Raw genomic sequence first — 16,440 nt, 5'->3', positions numbered from 1 at the left:
TACGTTAAAGGTAAAGGTTATAAGACCTTCTCCAAGCAGCTTGATGTCTGCATACGCACAACGGATTTTAGCTTGAAAAAGCCACATCACTTTGTATATAGATTCAGACACAGTAACATAGATATACTGAAGAAGTGGCAGATAATAGGATTTTAATACCTACCGGTAAATCCTTTTCTCGTAGTCCATAAGGGATATTGGGGAATCTAGTACGATGGGGTATAGACGGGGTCAAAAGAAGCCAGTGCACTTTAAATTTCTTCAACTGAGTGTGCTGGCTCCTACCCTCTATGCCCCCTCCCACAGGCAGTTATAGGTAAAAACGTGCACGAAGCAGAAAGGACATATATGAGAGAAGGAACATGATAAAGGGTGGTGAGATTTACACACCAGCACACCACTAACATATAACAACCAGCAACGGCCGACAACAACAACAACAACAACAACAACAACAACAACAGCTGAACAGGTAACCACATAACAAAAACCGGCAGAAAAGTGAACGAACTGAAGCGGGTGCAGAATATCTCTTATGGACTACGAGAAAAGGATTTACCAGTAGGTATTTAAAATCCTGTTTTTTCTAGCATTCATAAGGGATATTGGGGAATCTAGTATGATGGGGACGTCCCAAAGCTTCCAGAACGGGCAGGAACGTGTGGACACTGCTGCAGCACCGCCTGCCCAAACTGGGTATCCTCTTTGGCCAGGGTATCAAATTTGTAGAACTTCACAAAGGTGTTCTTCCCCGACAAGGTAGCAGCTCGGCATAGTTGCAAGGCCGAGACCCCACAGGCAGCCGGCCAGGAAGAGCCCACTGATGTTGTAGAGTGGGCCTTCAGAGACTGAGGAACAGGTAAGGCTGCCGATACATAGGCCTGTTGGATAGTAAGCCTAATCAAATGAGCAATGGACTTCTTTGAAACAGGGCAACCCTTCTTCTGCGCATGATAGAGCACGAACAAGGAATTGGTTTTTCTGACCCGAGCTGTGTGCTTGACATTGATCTTCAAGGCATGCACAGCATCCAATGCCAGAACTGCCAGAACTGGACGGAACCACAATAGGTTGATTCAGGTGAAACGTGGAGACAACCTTCGGCAGGAACTGCTGTCTAGTCTGGAGCTCCGCTCTGTCCTCGTAAAAGACCAAGTAGAGACTTTTACACGATAAGGCCCCAAATTCTGAAACACAACGAGCAGAAGACAGGGCCAGTAACATCACCGTCTTCCATGTGAGGTACTTGTCTTCTACCGTCATCAGAGGTTCAAACCAGGAGGACTCTAGAAATGCCAACACTACATCCAAATCCCATGGTGCCGTAGGCGGCACAAAAGGTGGTTGTATGTGGAGTACCCCTTGCAAGAAGGTCTGAACTTCTGGCAACACTGCCAATTTCTTCTGGAAGAAAATGGAGAGGGCTGAAATATGGACCTTATCTACACCAGCCTACAGGAAACGTAAGAAACGTCCCAAGTGAAACTCTGAAGATGGATACGTGCGTTCCTCGCACCAAGAGACATATCTCCTTTAGATATGATGATAGTGTTTTGAAGTCACAGGTTTCCTGGCCTGAACCATGGTAGTAATAACCTTGAAGAAGATCAGAGGCCAAGGGTCTTCGACGGACATGTCCAGAAGATCCACGTACCACGCCCTCCGAAGTGAATCCGGGGCAATCAGAAGTGCCTGGACACCTTCCTGATTTGCTTTAGCACCCTTGGGAGCAATGGAATCAGAGGAAACAGGTAGACCAGCCGGTACAGCCAAGGCGACACCAGTGCATCCACTGCCCTCGCATGAGGGTCCCTGGTCCATGAGCAATACCAGGGAAGTTTTTTGTTGAGCCGAGAATCCATCATGTCTATTTGTGGGCAACTCCACCGCTCGATGATCTGCTGGAACACCAGCTGGTGGAGCCCCCACTCCCCTGGGTGGAGATCGTGACGACTCAGGAAGTCCGCCTCCCAGATGTTCACACCCGGAATGAAGATTGCCGACACTGCTCTCGCATTTCTTTCTGCCCAGAGGATTATCTTTGACACCTCTCGCATGCAGGCTCTACTTTTTGCCCCTCCATGACGATTGATATACGCCACTGCCGTGGCGTTGTCTGACTGTACCTGGATCGTGTGATCCTTGAGCAGAGAGGCTTGAAGCAGAGCATTGTAGATCACCCGAAGTTACAGAATGTTGATCGGAAGGAGGGCTTCGTGGGCTGACCACCTGCCCTGGAACTGCGCCCCTTGGGTGACAGCTCCCCATCCCCGTAGACTTGCATCCGTCATGAGGAGGGTCCAATCCAGAATCCCGAAACTCCAGCCTTCCAGGAGATTGGAAGACTGTAGCCACCACAGGAGGGAAATCCTGGCCTGAGGTGACAGCCGAATCATCCGATGCATCTGTAGATGTGATCCGGACCACTTGTTCAGGAGATCCACTGAAACGTTGTGGCATGGAACCTCCCATACTGGCTTGCCTCGTATGAGGCAACCATCTTTCACAACAATCTGATGCAAAGATGGACGGACACTCGAGTAGGTTTGAGCACCATGCAGACCATCTCCTGAAGTGGCCTTGTATTCTGGTAGAAACACCTTCTGGGCCACAGTATCCAGCAACATCCCCAGGAACAGGAGCATCTGAGTTGGCTCCAGGTGGGACTTCTGTAAGTTGAGGATCCACCCATTGTCCGACAGAAGATGGATAGTGCGGTTGATATGGAGCAACAAAAGCTCCTTGGATCGTGCTTTCATCAGAAGATCATCCAGATAAGGGACAACATTGGACCCCCTGGACCCGGAGTTGGAACATCATCTCCGCCAACACATTAGTGAACACCCTCAGGGCTGTGGACAGGCCGAAGGGCAGTGCCTGGAATTGGAAGAGATTGTCAAGAAGGGCAAACCGCAGGTTCGCCTGATGAGGCGGCCAAATCGGAATATGGAGGTAGGAGTCCTTGATGTCCAAAGAGACCATAAATTCCTGTTCTTCCAGGCCCGCAATCACTGCTCACAGGGATTCCATCTTGAACACCTTCAAATAAGGATTCAAGGATTTTAGATTTAAAATAGGTCTGACCGAACCGTCCGGTTTCTGCACCACAAACAGGTTTGAGTAAAACCCCATGCCGCGTTACGGTATTGGTACTGGAACAATGACGTGCGACTGGACCAACTTTCGGATGGCCTGTTGCAAAGTAACTTGCATATCCTCCAAAGCTGGTAAGCTTGATTTGAAAAATCGTTGGGGAGGAGTACTGTCGAACTCCAGCTTGTAGCCCTGAGAAATGAGATCTCTGACCCAGGCATCCTGGCAGGAAGTCTCCCAGACACGGCTGAAGTGATGTAGTCGAGCTCCCACCTCGAGATCCCCTCGGGCTGGGTGGGCATCGTCATGCTGAGGCCTTAGTGGACACAGAACCGGTGGACTGTTCCTGAGGACTGGTGCTGCCAGGTTTTCTGGACTTACCTCTGGTGCCTCTAGTTATATTGGAGTCACCTCTGGCCATAGAACAAAATCTGTGAGACCGAATGGACTGGACAGACTGTCCTGGATAGAAGCGTCTCGTCGGCGGTGCCCCAGAGGGGAGAAACATGTATTTCCCAGCCCTAACTTTGGAAATCCAGGTATCCAATTCAACTTCAAAGAGCCATTCCCCAGAAAACGGGAGGGATTCCACACTATGCTTGGACTCCACATCCGCTATCCACGGACGCAACCACAAGGTCCTGCGCACAGACACTGCCATGGCAGAAGTCCAAACATTAATGTTCCCCATCTCCTTGAGAGAATCACAGAGGACATGTGTAGTGTCCTGAATGTGTTTTAGGAGAGTTACCATAGTATCTAAGGGCATATCCCCCGGGAGGCCCACCTGAATTTGAGTGGCCCAGGAATGAATGGCATGGGTCATCCAGCAACACGCAATGACCGTGTATACAGACTTTAGTGTAGTCTCTATCTTGCTATCCCCAGGATCCTTCATAGTAAACGAGCCCGGGGCAGGCAGCAGCGACCTTTTTAGACAGGCGAGAGATGAATACATCCACCCCAGGGGGATCCTCCCAAAATTTTCGATCTTCAGGAGCAAATGGGAAAGTGCGCAAAAACATTTTGGACACTTGGAATTTTTTGTCTGGATTTTTCTAGGTCTGTTTGAATATGTCATCTAACTCTGCAGAGTCAGGGAAAGTGACATTAGGTTATTTTTGTACAAAAAAAAAAAAAAAACGACTGCTGTGACGCAGCGTCCTCTAGAGGGAGCTTTGACACATCCCTTATAGCCAAAATTAGGGGTTCAATACCCTGAGCAGAATCGGGATCCGGGTCATACCCATCCTCCTGTATATCATCATCTGTATCAGAGTGTAGAGCAGGTGAACCACACTTCTGTGGACATACATGAGAGAGGTGGGGGCTGTGCATCAGCCCTAGCAGCTAAATCTGAAATAGCTTGTTACAGTGGCTGAGTCTTCTGTACATTAGCAGTGAGCTGGGAAGACAGATCGGACATCATAGTTTTAAGAGACCCTAGCCATGGGGGCTCTGGACCCTCTACCCCAACCCATTCACTGATTTGTGAAGATAGACTGCATTGTTCACATGAAACAGTATCAGTAGATAATGGAGAGAATCTGGTGTGACATACACTGCACAGCTTGTGTTTACCCATGTTTCACAGTAAGAATACACATTCATACAGTTATATTGCAAGCCTGCCCTACTGTATGTGAGAGGAGACAGAGAGAGGACACCAGCACACTCTAAGCTGCACAGCCCCAGTGAGGCTGTCAGCTCCCTATAATACCGTAAACAATAATAACTATTGTCCTAAATAGGATCCAGATAGTGTACACAAGCAGCTCTCCTCCTTTGCTACACCCTGTACCAGATATCCAGCGTGGCTGAGGAGTCAGGAAGCGCTGTGTGTGCTATATATGGCTGCAGTAAGCAGAGGAAGGCGCTAAAACACATCAGGTCCCGCTCTGATGTAGCTCCGCCCCCTTCAATGACGCCGGAGTTACACTAATATATTATACTGGCAAAGTCTCCTTTTTAGCACAAAACATCACAACAAGTGCTAGTCAAGCCTTTTGTGCCAGTTCCACATGGGGCATCTTAGCGGGACTCCCCTGGGAGGGTCCCGTATGCCGCGCCTGTGGTCAGCCGCACTTTGAACCAGGGAACCCCCGATGTCACCTTCAGGCAGCTTTAGGGGTGTGCGGTGTGCTGTGGCTGTGACAGCCAAGGCGCAGGGCCCGGCTGAACAACAATACCCTCAGGACGGTGGTTCTGCACCGGGGAAGTGGCTCTGCACCTCGTAAGGCCGGTGACCACATCCCCCCTAACACCCATGGTGCAGGTAAGCTGTTGACCAGACAGCATACCGAAAATAACAAACAGAAAAAAATAAATTGAAGAAAACTCTCTGGAGCTACAGAGATGTGCATCCTCTCCTGAGGGCAATTTTTTCTAAACTGCCAGTGGGAGGGGGCATGGAGGGGAGGAGCCAGCACACCCCGTTGAAGAAATTTAAAGTGCACTAGCTCCTTTGGACCCCGTCTATACCCCATCGTACTCAATATCCATTATGGATGCTAGAGAAATCATGAATCATCCATTTGCAATGACATTTTTGGGCTAAACGCGGAGTTGCACAGGATCTTTTACACCAAGAATGGCTGTTTGATGCAACTGCAGCAATAGTGTGAGGATGGATGGATGGATGGATGGATGGATGGATGGATGGATGGATGGATGGATGGATGGATGGATGGATGGATGGATGGATGGATGGATGGATGGATGGATGGATGGATTAAAATTTAGCTGGAAGCACACAGAACATACAGCGCACTCAGAGATAACATGCAACCATATACAGATATTTCACAATAGAGTAAAAAACAGGATTCACCTTTCTGTTTATTAACTTGAATGTATCGACTTGATATATTCCAACATCCAATAAACGAATCTAAAAGACAAGTGTTTCTCTTGCCACACAAAACAGGTGAGTTTAAGAGAAACAAATAAATAGACAAATATAGTGTAGTCATTTTCAAACACCATTAATTCAGAATTCCAAATTTACACTTACAGACGTAAGTAAAATGACAGCATGTATAGAAGTATCCAAATAAGCAAAACTGCTCCCAGGTGATTCATTCTTCTTCTTAACCGGTCTTTCATCACCAACCTAAGAGGACAAAACCTCTAATCCCTGGACACTTTGTAGTGTACCCAAGTTAAAGAGGGATAAGAATAATAGTGCAGCAGTTCTTTTTAAAAACATAACAAAATTTAATACTGATTGCACTTACAAACACACATAGGATAACAGCATGTAAAAGTACTCCAAAAAAGGCAAACTGCAGACAAGCAGGGCTTCTGTCACCTTCCCAGATGGAACAAAGATGGGAAAAGGGGGATGAAGTCCGGAATTCCAGCCCCTCAAACAGCGATTCCTGATGTCCGTTTGTTTGCCTGGAGTCACACGTATATAGTCCCGCTTAACGCGTTTCAGACCGTAAAGGTCCTTCCTCAGAAGCGTACAGGACTAGTTTACAGAGCCACTATATATACCCCCAGACAAAGAAACCACAGGTGAAATCACTCGCCGCTAACCGGCGTGTCCAGCAAGCCGTGCATGCGTTCGTCGTCCGGGACCCGGAAGTTCAATGCGTTCCACGCGACAGCCGGATCAGAAATGAAGAGTTCCTTTCGTTCTGTCTGTAGAATAATATTTCCCAAGGTTTATAGTTCCGGGGGTTAGTGGTCCTCCCAAACAAGCAGTAAAGTCCAAAAGGTCCATATATCCATAAAATAAAAACAAAATAAAATAACATTAAAAAGTTAAAATGTTATTTTATTTTGTTTTTATTTTATGGATATATGGACCTTTTGGACTTTACTGCTTGTTTGGGAGGACCACTAACCCCCAGAACTATAAACCTTGGGAAATATTATTCTACAGACAGAACGAAAGGAACTCTTCATTTCTGACCCGGCTGCCGCGTGGAACGCATTTGGAACGCATTGAACTTCCGGGTCCCGGACGACGAACGCATGCGCGGCTTGCTGGACACGCCGGTTAGCGGCGAGTGATTTCACCTGTGGTTTCTTTGTCTGGGGGTATATATAGTGGCTCTGTAAACTAGTCCTGTACGCTTCTGGGGAAGGACCTTTACGGTCTGAAACGCGTTAAGCGGGACTATATACGTGTGACTCCAGGCAAACAAATGGACATCAGGAATCGCTGTCTGAGGGGCTGGAATTCCGGACTTCATCCCCCTTTTCCCATCTTTGTTCCATCTGGGAAGGTGACAGAAGCCCTGCTTGTCTGCAGTTTGCCTTTTTTGGAGTACTTTTACATGCTGTTATCCTGTGTGTGTTTGTAAGTGCAATCAGTATTAAATTTTGTTATGTTTTTAAAAAGAACTGCTGCACTATTATTCTTATCCCTCTTTAACTTGGGTACACTACAAAGTGTCCAGGGATTAGAGGTTTTGTCCTCTTAGGTTGGTGATGAAAGACCGGTTAAGAAGAAGAATGAATCACCTGGGAGCAGTTTTGCTTATTTGGATACTTCTATACATGCTGTCATTTTACTTACGTCTGTAAGTGTAAATTTGGAATTCTGAATTAATGGTGTTTGAAAATGACTACACTATATTTGTCTATTTATGTGTTTCTCTTAAACTCACCTGTTTTGTGTGGCAAGAGAAACACTTGTCTTTTAGATGCGTTTATTGGATGTTGGAATATATCAAGTCGATACATTCAAGTTAATAAACAGAAGGGTGAATCCTGTTTTTTACTCTATTGTGAAATATCTGTATATGGTTGCATGTTATCTCTGAGTGCGCTATATGTTCTGTGTGCTTCCAGCTAAATTTTAATCTATCTTTTGAGTGGTTGTGGATTGCCTCTCTAGCACATCGTCCAGCTGCACTTGGTGGTTTTATTGCGCACATTCTTGAAAATGTTCTCTATATTGATGGATGGATGGAGAAACTGTGCATTATCTGATAATATGATAGAAAGTAAGCTCCTCTGATCACAGTTTATGGGCAAGACAACAGGCAAATCGAATCTAATACGGTCAACTGAAAAGAAATCTTTTCAGTAGAATCACCACTAATTGTTATTAGCATATGATCGACCAAGAACTCCCATATAAGGAGCAGTGTGTGTATGTGTATGCCAGGCTGTGATGTGTAGAAACTCAGGTTATCACACATTTCCGAGTTCTTACTCATAAGACCAAGGTAGAAGAGACGCCACTACCCCTTCACTGACAGGAGATGTGCAGACTATGCAGCCCTTTGCTGCATAAGGTATCTCTGTACAAGGTACAATACTGCATATCAGGTGATGCGGAAAGCATTGTGTCAATGGCAGAAACATATCTCTCATTGTCAATAAATACCCTTGAGGCATTACCCATTCCAGTGGCCATTGATCCCATTTGTCATCCCCCACGCCCCATTGCAGAGTGTATTGGAGCAGATGAACTTGGAGTGCAGAGATCAGCAATAGTTCTCAGAAAGGAACTTCTGTTCCACACTTAGCACTTTCTTTACCGCTGTTCACACAGCATTGTGATGTTGGTCACACTGCCTGGTGGGGCAGACAGTGCAGGAAATCAGTTCCGCAAATCATCAGGGAATAGAGGAGGAAGACATGGTATGTGACGGTCAGTGAGTGCCCATTTGGCTGTGTTAGCATCTCATGCAACTATGCCAAGTTATCGTTTAAGTGTCCTAGCAGTGCAAAGGATTTTTATATTGCTTTCCAGCAGCCAGGAAACTAGTTTTGGCCAAGACTTATTGCACAGTATGGAAGATATATCTCGTAGTGTGAGCGAGTCAGGGGTTTCTTACTTTTTCCTTCTGGTTGTCCACAATGCTACTATTCTTAGAGCGATGTCTGGCAGGTTTCGGCTCTTTTTGCTTCTTCTTTTTTTTTTTTACAGAAAACTTGAGTTGGTAATAAAAATCTAGAGGGGTTTTTTGTAGGGCATATGCAGGTAGAGCCTCCATATGTCCCTCATTATTGAATGGGATATTTATCTGGTGTTCAATGTCTACTTTTCTCATTTCCCAAAAAGGCCCTCCTTCAGGCAATGCCACCCTTTCTGCCAAAGTGGTGTCCAGGTTACACATTAATCTGTATATTGCGATTTCAGCTTTAGACCTTACTAGGGGAGGGGTCTTGTCGTTCGTTGGATGTTGTCAGGACATATTTGGAGGATGAATTAAGTTCGCAAGACATTATTCTACAAGTTTAAAAAGTTTGTATCCAGGGCATGCCAATGTTTCTAGTGCAACCACAATTAGATGACTGTGAAAACAGGATTTTTATAATTATGCCAATTCCTTTTGTCTGAATACATTGAGAGACATTAGTTTCCCACCCTTTACACTGTGCCCTTCTATAGGTTTTGTTGGTTGTAGAACAATGTTCCTCTCTTCATTCTTGGTCATACCTCTCTATCATGTTATATGAAGCCAGGTGAAACACAAAAAGGCCACAGTAGGCGTGGATTATAGAAATGGAAACACTACAAACCTGTTTAAAATTTATGGGTGCCCACACTCTTGGATACTACACTATACTCCGTTCCCAGTGTTCCCCCCTAATGAATTCTGGGAAAGGTATTTAATGTAAGAATAAAAGGATCTCACACCATGGACAGGCATGCTTAACAACCTTCATTACATACACCTGCATCAAGCTTAGTTTGATGTTATCTAAAATATCATTTACAGTATATTGATGAAAAAAAGGGTTGGAGTTTTCTAGAGCATAAAATAATTACATTTCATGCAGTATGTGAATTATGCACATCTGGACTTCGCTGATTATTTTTTGTGTATATAATATTTTCCTGTATAATACATTTCAAAATTTAAACAGACAGGAGCAAAAAATTTCCAACACAATGTTCTTTGCTCTCTGCATGTAAAAATGAATCACTTACTCTGCAAAAGATATTTCTGTCAAAGTCTCACAAGAACCATCTGTATTGTAGAACCTTCACTTTCACTTCTATACATAAGACTAAAAGTTTTAAGCATTATTTATTTTAACTTTAGTTCCACATTAAGGGGCAGAACCTGTTTCGATTCTGAATGCACAGTAATTAAGACTTTTTTTTCATAATATGGGGGTATTCAATTAGTGCTATTTTTTCGACCAGTCGGGAAAAAAAAACGTAACTTTTTGCCCATTTTTAGGTTGAATTTACATTCCACCTATTCAATGCCAGTGCCGTTTTTTCGACTTGTCGAAAAATCCAGCACTGGCGAACACCACGTGTATCGGTGAATTTGCCGCCAATACACGAGTTTTGGTGAATTCGCAGGGGTTTTCGACCCTTTTTGGTGGAATTTTCACCCATGCCGATTAAAAAAAAAAAAAAAGTGAAACAGCATGTGCGAAAATGAATCAAAAAATGGGCAAAAACGTCCGCAATTGAATACCCGGTGTCAAATTAGTGCTGTTTTTTCGCCTGAAATTGAATACCCCCTATGTATTTTGTTCTTTTAGATAAAATGTAAATACAAAAGAGAGTTAACATTTTAATAATTATTATGAAAACGGATAAACTAAATTACAAAAATAGGGTATGTGTAAGGTAAATTGTCTTTACGCAAGAATGGTTGATGCAAACATCATATTATCTTTCAAGTGAATAAAAAACAGTGTCTCAATTTAACTGTTAAGGGAACAGGCTAACATCTGATTCTTCCTACTTCCATTATTTCTCAAAATAAATAGCCAAAGGGAAAAACCATAAGAGAACATAAAAAAAAGGATTTACCAACTGTACTGGCAATATCAACAAAAGCATGCATTCTGCAAAATGTGTCAATCTGCTCTTCCTTTAACTCACATTAACGTAAATTGTACGACTATAGTAATCCACTTGACTTTAAGTTGTGTTAATGAGCTGTGAAAGAGACATCCCATGAAGCGCAAGAAAGTCTATTTGAAGAATACGCAATGAATACAGATACTTATTTTTAAACTCCATTTAAGAAATACCTACTTACACATGTGATAAAGGATACACTGATATTTCATACGAATTAACATTAGGCCTAAAATCTCAGTGACCGCAATGTGGGGGCAGGGGCGTTGCGAGGGTGGAACGAGTGGAGCTTGAGCTCCAGGCGTCGCTGGAGACAGAAGACGCCGGCTTTTTGTAACAGAGCAGGGACTCAGGGTAGAAGGAGATGACTGGAGGAGAGAGAGGGAAGGGGTGACCACCACACTGCCTGCATGTTCCATGTCACTGATTGCAGCACAGAGAGTCCAGTGCAGTGCAGTGTGTTGTTAGGAAAGAGGGGAGGTTAGGAGGCTAGTCAGAAAAACCTTCCTGGCTGTCAGGTACTGTATCTGCATTTCTCTGATATGGAACATGCAGGCAGTGTGGTGGCCACCCCTTCCCTTTGCTCAGTCCTTTCCTCCTGCCCACAGAGGCCCTGCCTGTCAATCACATAGAAGCGACGCCCCTGCATGTTAGAACGAGGAGCTGCTGCCTTCTTGGTTAGTATTATGTGTGTATACTCTGCGTTTATGTCTGTGTATACTGTGTGTTTATGTGTATATGTCTGTATGTGTGTGTTTGTGTGTGTAAGTGTGTGCATGTGTGTGTTTGTGTATACATTTATCTCTGTGTATGTTTGTATGTGTGTGTGCTTATGTATGTCTGTGTGTACATGTGTGTTTCTGTGTATATTTCTTTGTATACAGTATGTGTGTGTTTATGTATGTCTGTGTATATATGTATGTCTGTGTATATCTGTTTGTACAGTATATGTATGTCTTTGAATATATCTATGTTTATGTGTACGTGTGTGTGTGTGTGTGTGTGTGTGTGTGTGTGCGCGCGCGCGTGTGTGTGTCGCGGAGGGTAGGGGGGTGCGCAGTGACGTGACCCTGCTCCGGGTGTCATATTTTCACGCTACGCCTCTGTGTGTGTGGGGGGAAGGGGGGGGGGGGGGCTGTATAATATTGTGATTTATTTATTGCGAACATACTATACATCACTGTACAAATTATGTAATGATTCATTAATTTGCTGTTTTGAAAATAGTGATAAGAAATGTGATTTAGAATGAAAAATATCCTAGACCGTAATATTGGAATGAAATGTAATCAATAAAAAAAAAGAAAAAATGACATCAGAGCCAGTAAACCCTCCCCCCCCCCAAAAAAAAAAACCAAACACTGCTTATTGATACATCTAACTTTGCAATTTGCTATTACAGTGTACTCCAATTCTTTGTTAGTGTAGTAAATAAGCAATCTCACTTTTGTTTGTATGTTCGAAGCTACTGTCATAGCCTCCAAAAGTCTCTGATCTTCTGGGTAGAGGGGAAAGGCCAGTGCTGGTGTCATCATTTGGTTTGGAAAACTGTGTCAGTAGCAAGGATTGTATTTCTTCAGCTGCAAAATCAATCATAATTTAACACACACTTAATTTATAAAATAATGAGGATGTAAATGAAATTTGATCACAAATAAAAGCTAACAAAAATCATCCTGATTTTATCAACATTTCTGTTTATAAAGTATATTGCAAGGAATATATATCCTTATTTCATAGAAGTACAATATATCCTTTGAAAATTAAGAAACATTGGGAGTGTAGTAATATGTTCTATAATCCACCCCTGAGTAAGAAAAGATAATGTGAAGTCTCTGATAAGTTAACACCTTGTGTTTTTACATGAAAATCCAAGATGACTTCTAATAACCTTACATATCACTGTAAGGGGTGCATGATTACTCATAATACACCCAATTCATTTCAAACACTCAACATTCTGGAAGACACCCATTAAAACATAGAGAGTGATTCAATTAGCATCACAAGTATATTCCTCCTGGGTTAAGTGCCCAAAGCTATTCTACTGCTCACACTGTAAGCCTGCAACTGGTGGATTTCTGCTCCTGAGGGTGCAGGCACGAGAGCCTTGGGGCTAGTCGCAGCCTTGCAGCGTGCAGTAACAGCATTGTTCCTGGCACTTGACCCTGGGAGATGCAGTTTACTGTGACAGATCCCCGGGCATTAGTTGCAATAAACTACATCTCCAAGGTTAAATGCCAGACGTGATGCACTCAATTGGATGGCTCCAGGCACTTAACCTGGGCTACATTACTGCAATGCTAAATGAATTCCCCCATATTGTCAGATACACAAACACAAAAACAGCCACACATTACTCTTCTTGCACAGATCACATTAACAATTAACTAATCAGAAAACAGAAAGCAAAGTCACAGATATCTCCAACAGAAAGAAGTGGATTTTTTCCCCTCACCGTTACCATTACCTCTGGGTTATGTGTATGACTATTGGAGTCCGACGCTCAAACTGTTAAAAAGCTAGCTCTTTCCCTTATATATCCCCTCCCACTTTCAGCAGCCCCTTGTAATTGCAAAGTCTGATGGACTGCTTCAATGAGAAGAGCCACTCCTGAACTGGGGTGTGTATCCCCCTCCCAAACAGAGGTATCAGTCAGGATCTAATTCCCCTTCCTCCTGGGAAGAGGTGGCAGATTTTGAATCCTCTCCAGGAAATTCATGGGGAGATTGTAGAGTCAGTCTCTACGGATGCCACCATTTTATTTAAGGATCTGGCCATATCTGAGAGATACCTGTCCATATTATGGGCTAATATAAATGTGGCTCTACAGAGGAATCATATTGCGACTGAGCACAGGGTATTTCACTAGCCTGAGACTGACGTAGCTCAGCTATAGCATCTGCCATAGATCTGGACCAATCAGGCATCACCGTTTGCTCTGCAGAACACCTGGGCTGTGAAGCCACTGACACCACTGAGCATGCTACACATAGCAAGCCCATATCCGCACAACCTTTAAGTAATTTCTTACAGCAATTAGCACAGGTAAAATAAACAGCCTATCCCAGCCTACCTTTGGGAACTATGGGCCTTGTTCAGAAAGGCCAGCAGATTACTGAAAATTGCAAATAAGTGATTTTCAGCAATCTGCGTATGTGCTGCAGACACACAGCGCATGTGTAAACCCTCACAGTGTGATCGAATCCCTGAAGGGTGCGATCGCACTGCGATTGCAGCATTGGGCTTCGAGAGGCGTGTCAACGCGGTGTTGCAGGGACATGGTCTGGACAACAAATGCGTGCCCGAACCATTTTCGGGGTGGCTGCATGACGTCAAACGCAACCACTGCAAAATAGAGATGGCGCGGTGTGGCTGTATACGCAGCCATGCTGCGTATGCAGGGGCATCCTCAAATTCCAGTTCAATGATGAGATTAAAATTAGATTGCAACACTGGGCGGCCCCCAGCATGCGATCTTCAGCAGTAGCAGATTCAGCTTTTTAGGAGAATCTGCTACTGAACCTGATCAGGGTCCTTTGTAGGGGATGCATTTAATTTCCCCGACAGCCAGGATCCCGGTGGTCTAAATACCGATGCCGGAATCCCAACAATAGTCAAAGTTCCGGCGATCAAAATCCCGACTGCCGCCCAGTATTCCCACTAGGGTGGTGGCATGGAATATAATAGTGGGGCGAGCTTGCGAGAGGACACGCTGTGCTCGATGTCGGGATTTTGACTGTCGGGATTCCGGCGTCTGTATTTCGACCACCGGGATCCTGACTGTTGGGAGATTCTACTGAACCTCTTTGTCTGGTTTCCCAGAGATAATGCCCAAAATATAGTAAGTACTACAAAAGTAAGCCTGACTAAGCCCTTGGAGGGAATAGTGCAGAATGTCTACTTAGAACCACAATAAACTCTCTGCTATACACATGTAATGTGAAGAGAAATTTAAATGTAGAAAAAAACTGCTTAAATCCCCAAAAAGAGAATGGCGCAATGTATGTTGCGTTTACAATAACAGTTCAGCAATACCTATCTACCACTACAGTATGTATAATTCAAACACCAACTATTCAAAATACATTCAGATCTGATCACTGGGCTGCTAATTTTGCTGTCCTGCGTTCAGATATTCTCTGCCTACTGGGGGAGTGTATTTTCGCTGTGCAAGTGTAAAATGCTGTGTGTACACTGAGCTGCTAAAATCCAGTGTGTGCAGTCTCTGCACAGCCCAGTACTTACTCCTACAGTGCGATCACATCTGGCTGATCAGGGCTGGAGCTGATGTCAGACACCTTCCCAAAAAAACGCTTGGACACGCCTGTGTTTTCCTCTTACGTCCTAGAGGATGCTGGGGTCCACACTAGTACCATGGGGTATAGACGGGTCCACTAGGAGCCACTGGCACTTTAAGAGTTTGAGAGTGGGCTGGCTCCTCACTCTATGCCCCTCCTACCAGACTAAGGTTAGAAAGCTAGGGGAGCTCCTAGAGCTTCTTTAGTTTTATTTTATTTCTAAGAGTTAGTTTAGGCACAGGGAGGCTGCTGGCAACAGCCTCCCTGCTTCGTGGGACTAAGGGGGAAGAGTAGTGTCCGCCCTGAGGGGTCTGCACCACTATCTCTGCTGACAGGACACTGAGCTCCTGAGGGTGCTGATCGTTAGCCGCTCCAGGCGACCGCTCACTCCCGCAGCATGCCGCCACCCCCTTACAGAGCCAGAAGATTTCGGTGGCGAGTGAGTCACTGGCCCCCCTGGCAAGTGGGGAGCCGGTTTAAAGATGGCGGCAACAGCGTAGGGAGCGCAGTACTAACTGCACTCCGGGGCTCAGCGGTACATAGTGCGGCGCTGTGAGGGGCGCCCTGAGCCAGCGCCTACACTGGCCAGCAAGCCTGTCGGGGTCCCCGGATCGCTGCCAGCAAACATCCTCGGCCAGTATAATAAAATGAAGAGCGGGAAGCAGCGCCATGTTCGGGGAGCGGAGCTTCTCCTCAGAGCAGACATGTGTGTGTGTGTGTGTGTGTGTGTGTGTGTGTGTGTGTGTGTGTGTGTGTGTGTGTGTGTGTGTGTGTGTTTTTAATATCTCCCATAGCCATGTCTAGGGACTGTGTCATATGCTGCAGAAGATGTTTCCTCTCAGGAGGAATTCATTCCATGTACACAGGAATGTAATGCTTTGTCTCAGGTACCTATTGTTGAGCCTGAGTGGTTATCCTACCTACCTATCAAAGGAATGATCTCTCAGATCTCTACTAGGGTAGCTAATACTGAGACTGACACTCAGGTGTTGAAGAAGTCTATGGCAGTTTGGTCAGGTTCTGTTTCTATTCCTGCAAAATCCCGTAGCATGTTCCCACAGAAATGTGCACTTGCCCAAGTTATGCAAGTTATGCAAGATGACACGGATACCGATTCTGATACTACAGACGGTGATAGGGATGTGCTGAGGGGGGCGGCATCCCTTGCTAAGGGCGTGCAGCTCATGATTGAGGCCATTAGAGATGTGTTACACATTACTAAGACGCCACCTGAGCAGGTTGAGGAGGCTTACT

At 44.8% G+C, this 16,440-nt stretch overlaps 1 protein-coding gene across 3 annotated transcripts in view; it reads right to left on the bottom strand.

The window, feature by feature from the left end:
- The window catches only part of ARHGEF18 (Rho/Rac guanine nucleotide exchange factor 18), a 326,699-nt gene that overhangs the window by 92,926 nt on the left and 217,333 nt on the right, over window positions 1–16,440 (bottom strand). For all 3 annotated transcript variants that reach the window (XM_063916323.1, XM_063916329.1, XM_063916333.1), the window contains one exon: window positions 12,331–12,465. In XM_063916323.1, coding sequence (XP_063772393.1) covers window positions 12,331–12,465 — 135 coding nt within the window. The remainder of the gene's footprint in view (window positions 1–12,330; window positions 12,466–16,440) is intronic.

This window comes from Pseudophryne corroboree, chromosome 1, assembly GCF_028390025.1.
Source record: "Pseudophryne corroboree isolate aPseCor3 chromosome 1, aPseCor3.hap2, whole genome shotgun sequence".
NCBI lineage: Eukaryota > Metazoa > Chordata > Amphibia > Anura > Myobatrachidae > Pseudophryne > Pseudophryne corroboree.
Note: the sequence above shows the minus strand (reverse complement) of the source record. Positions and strands in the feature narration are given on the sequence as shown.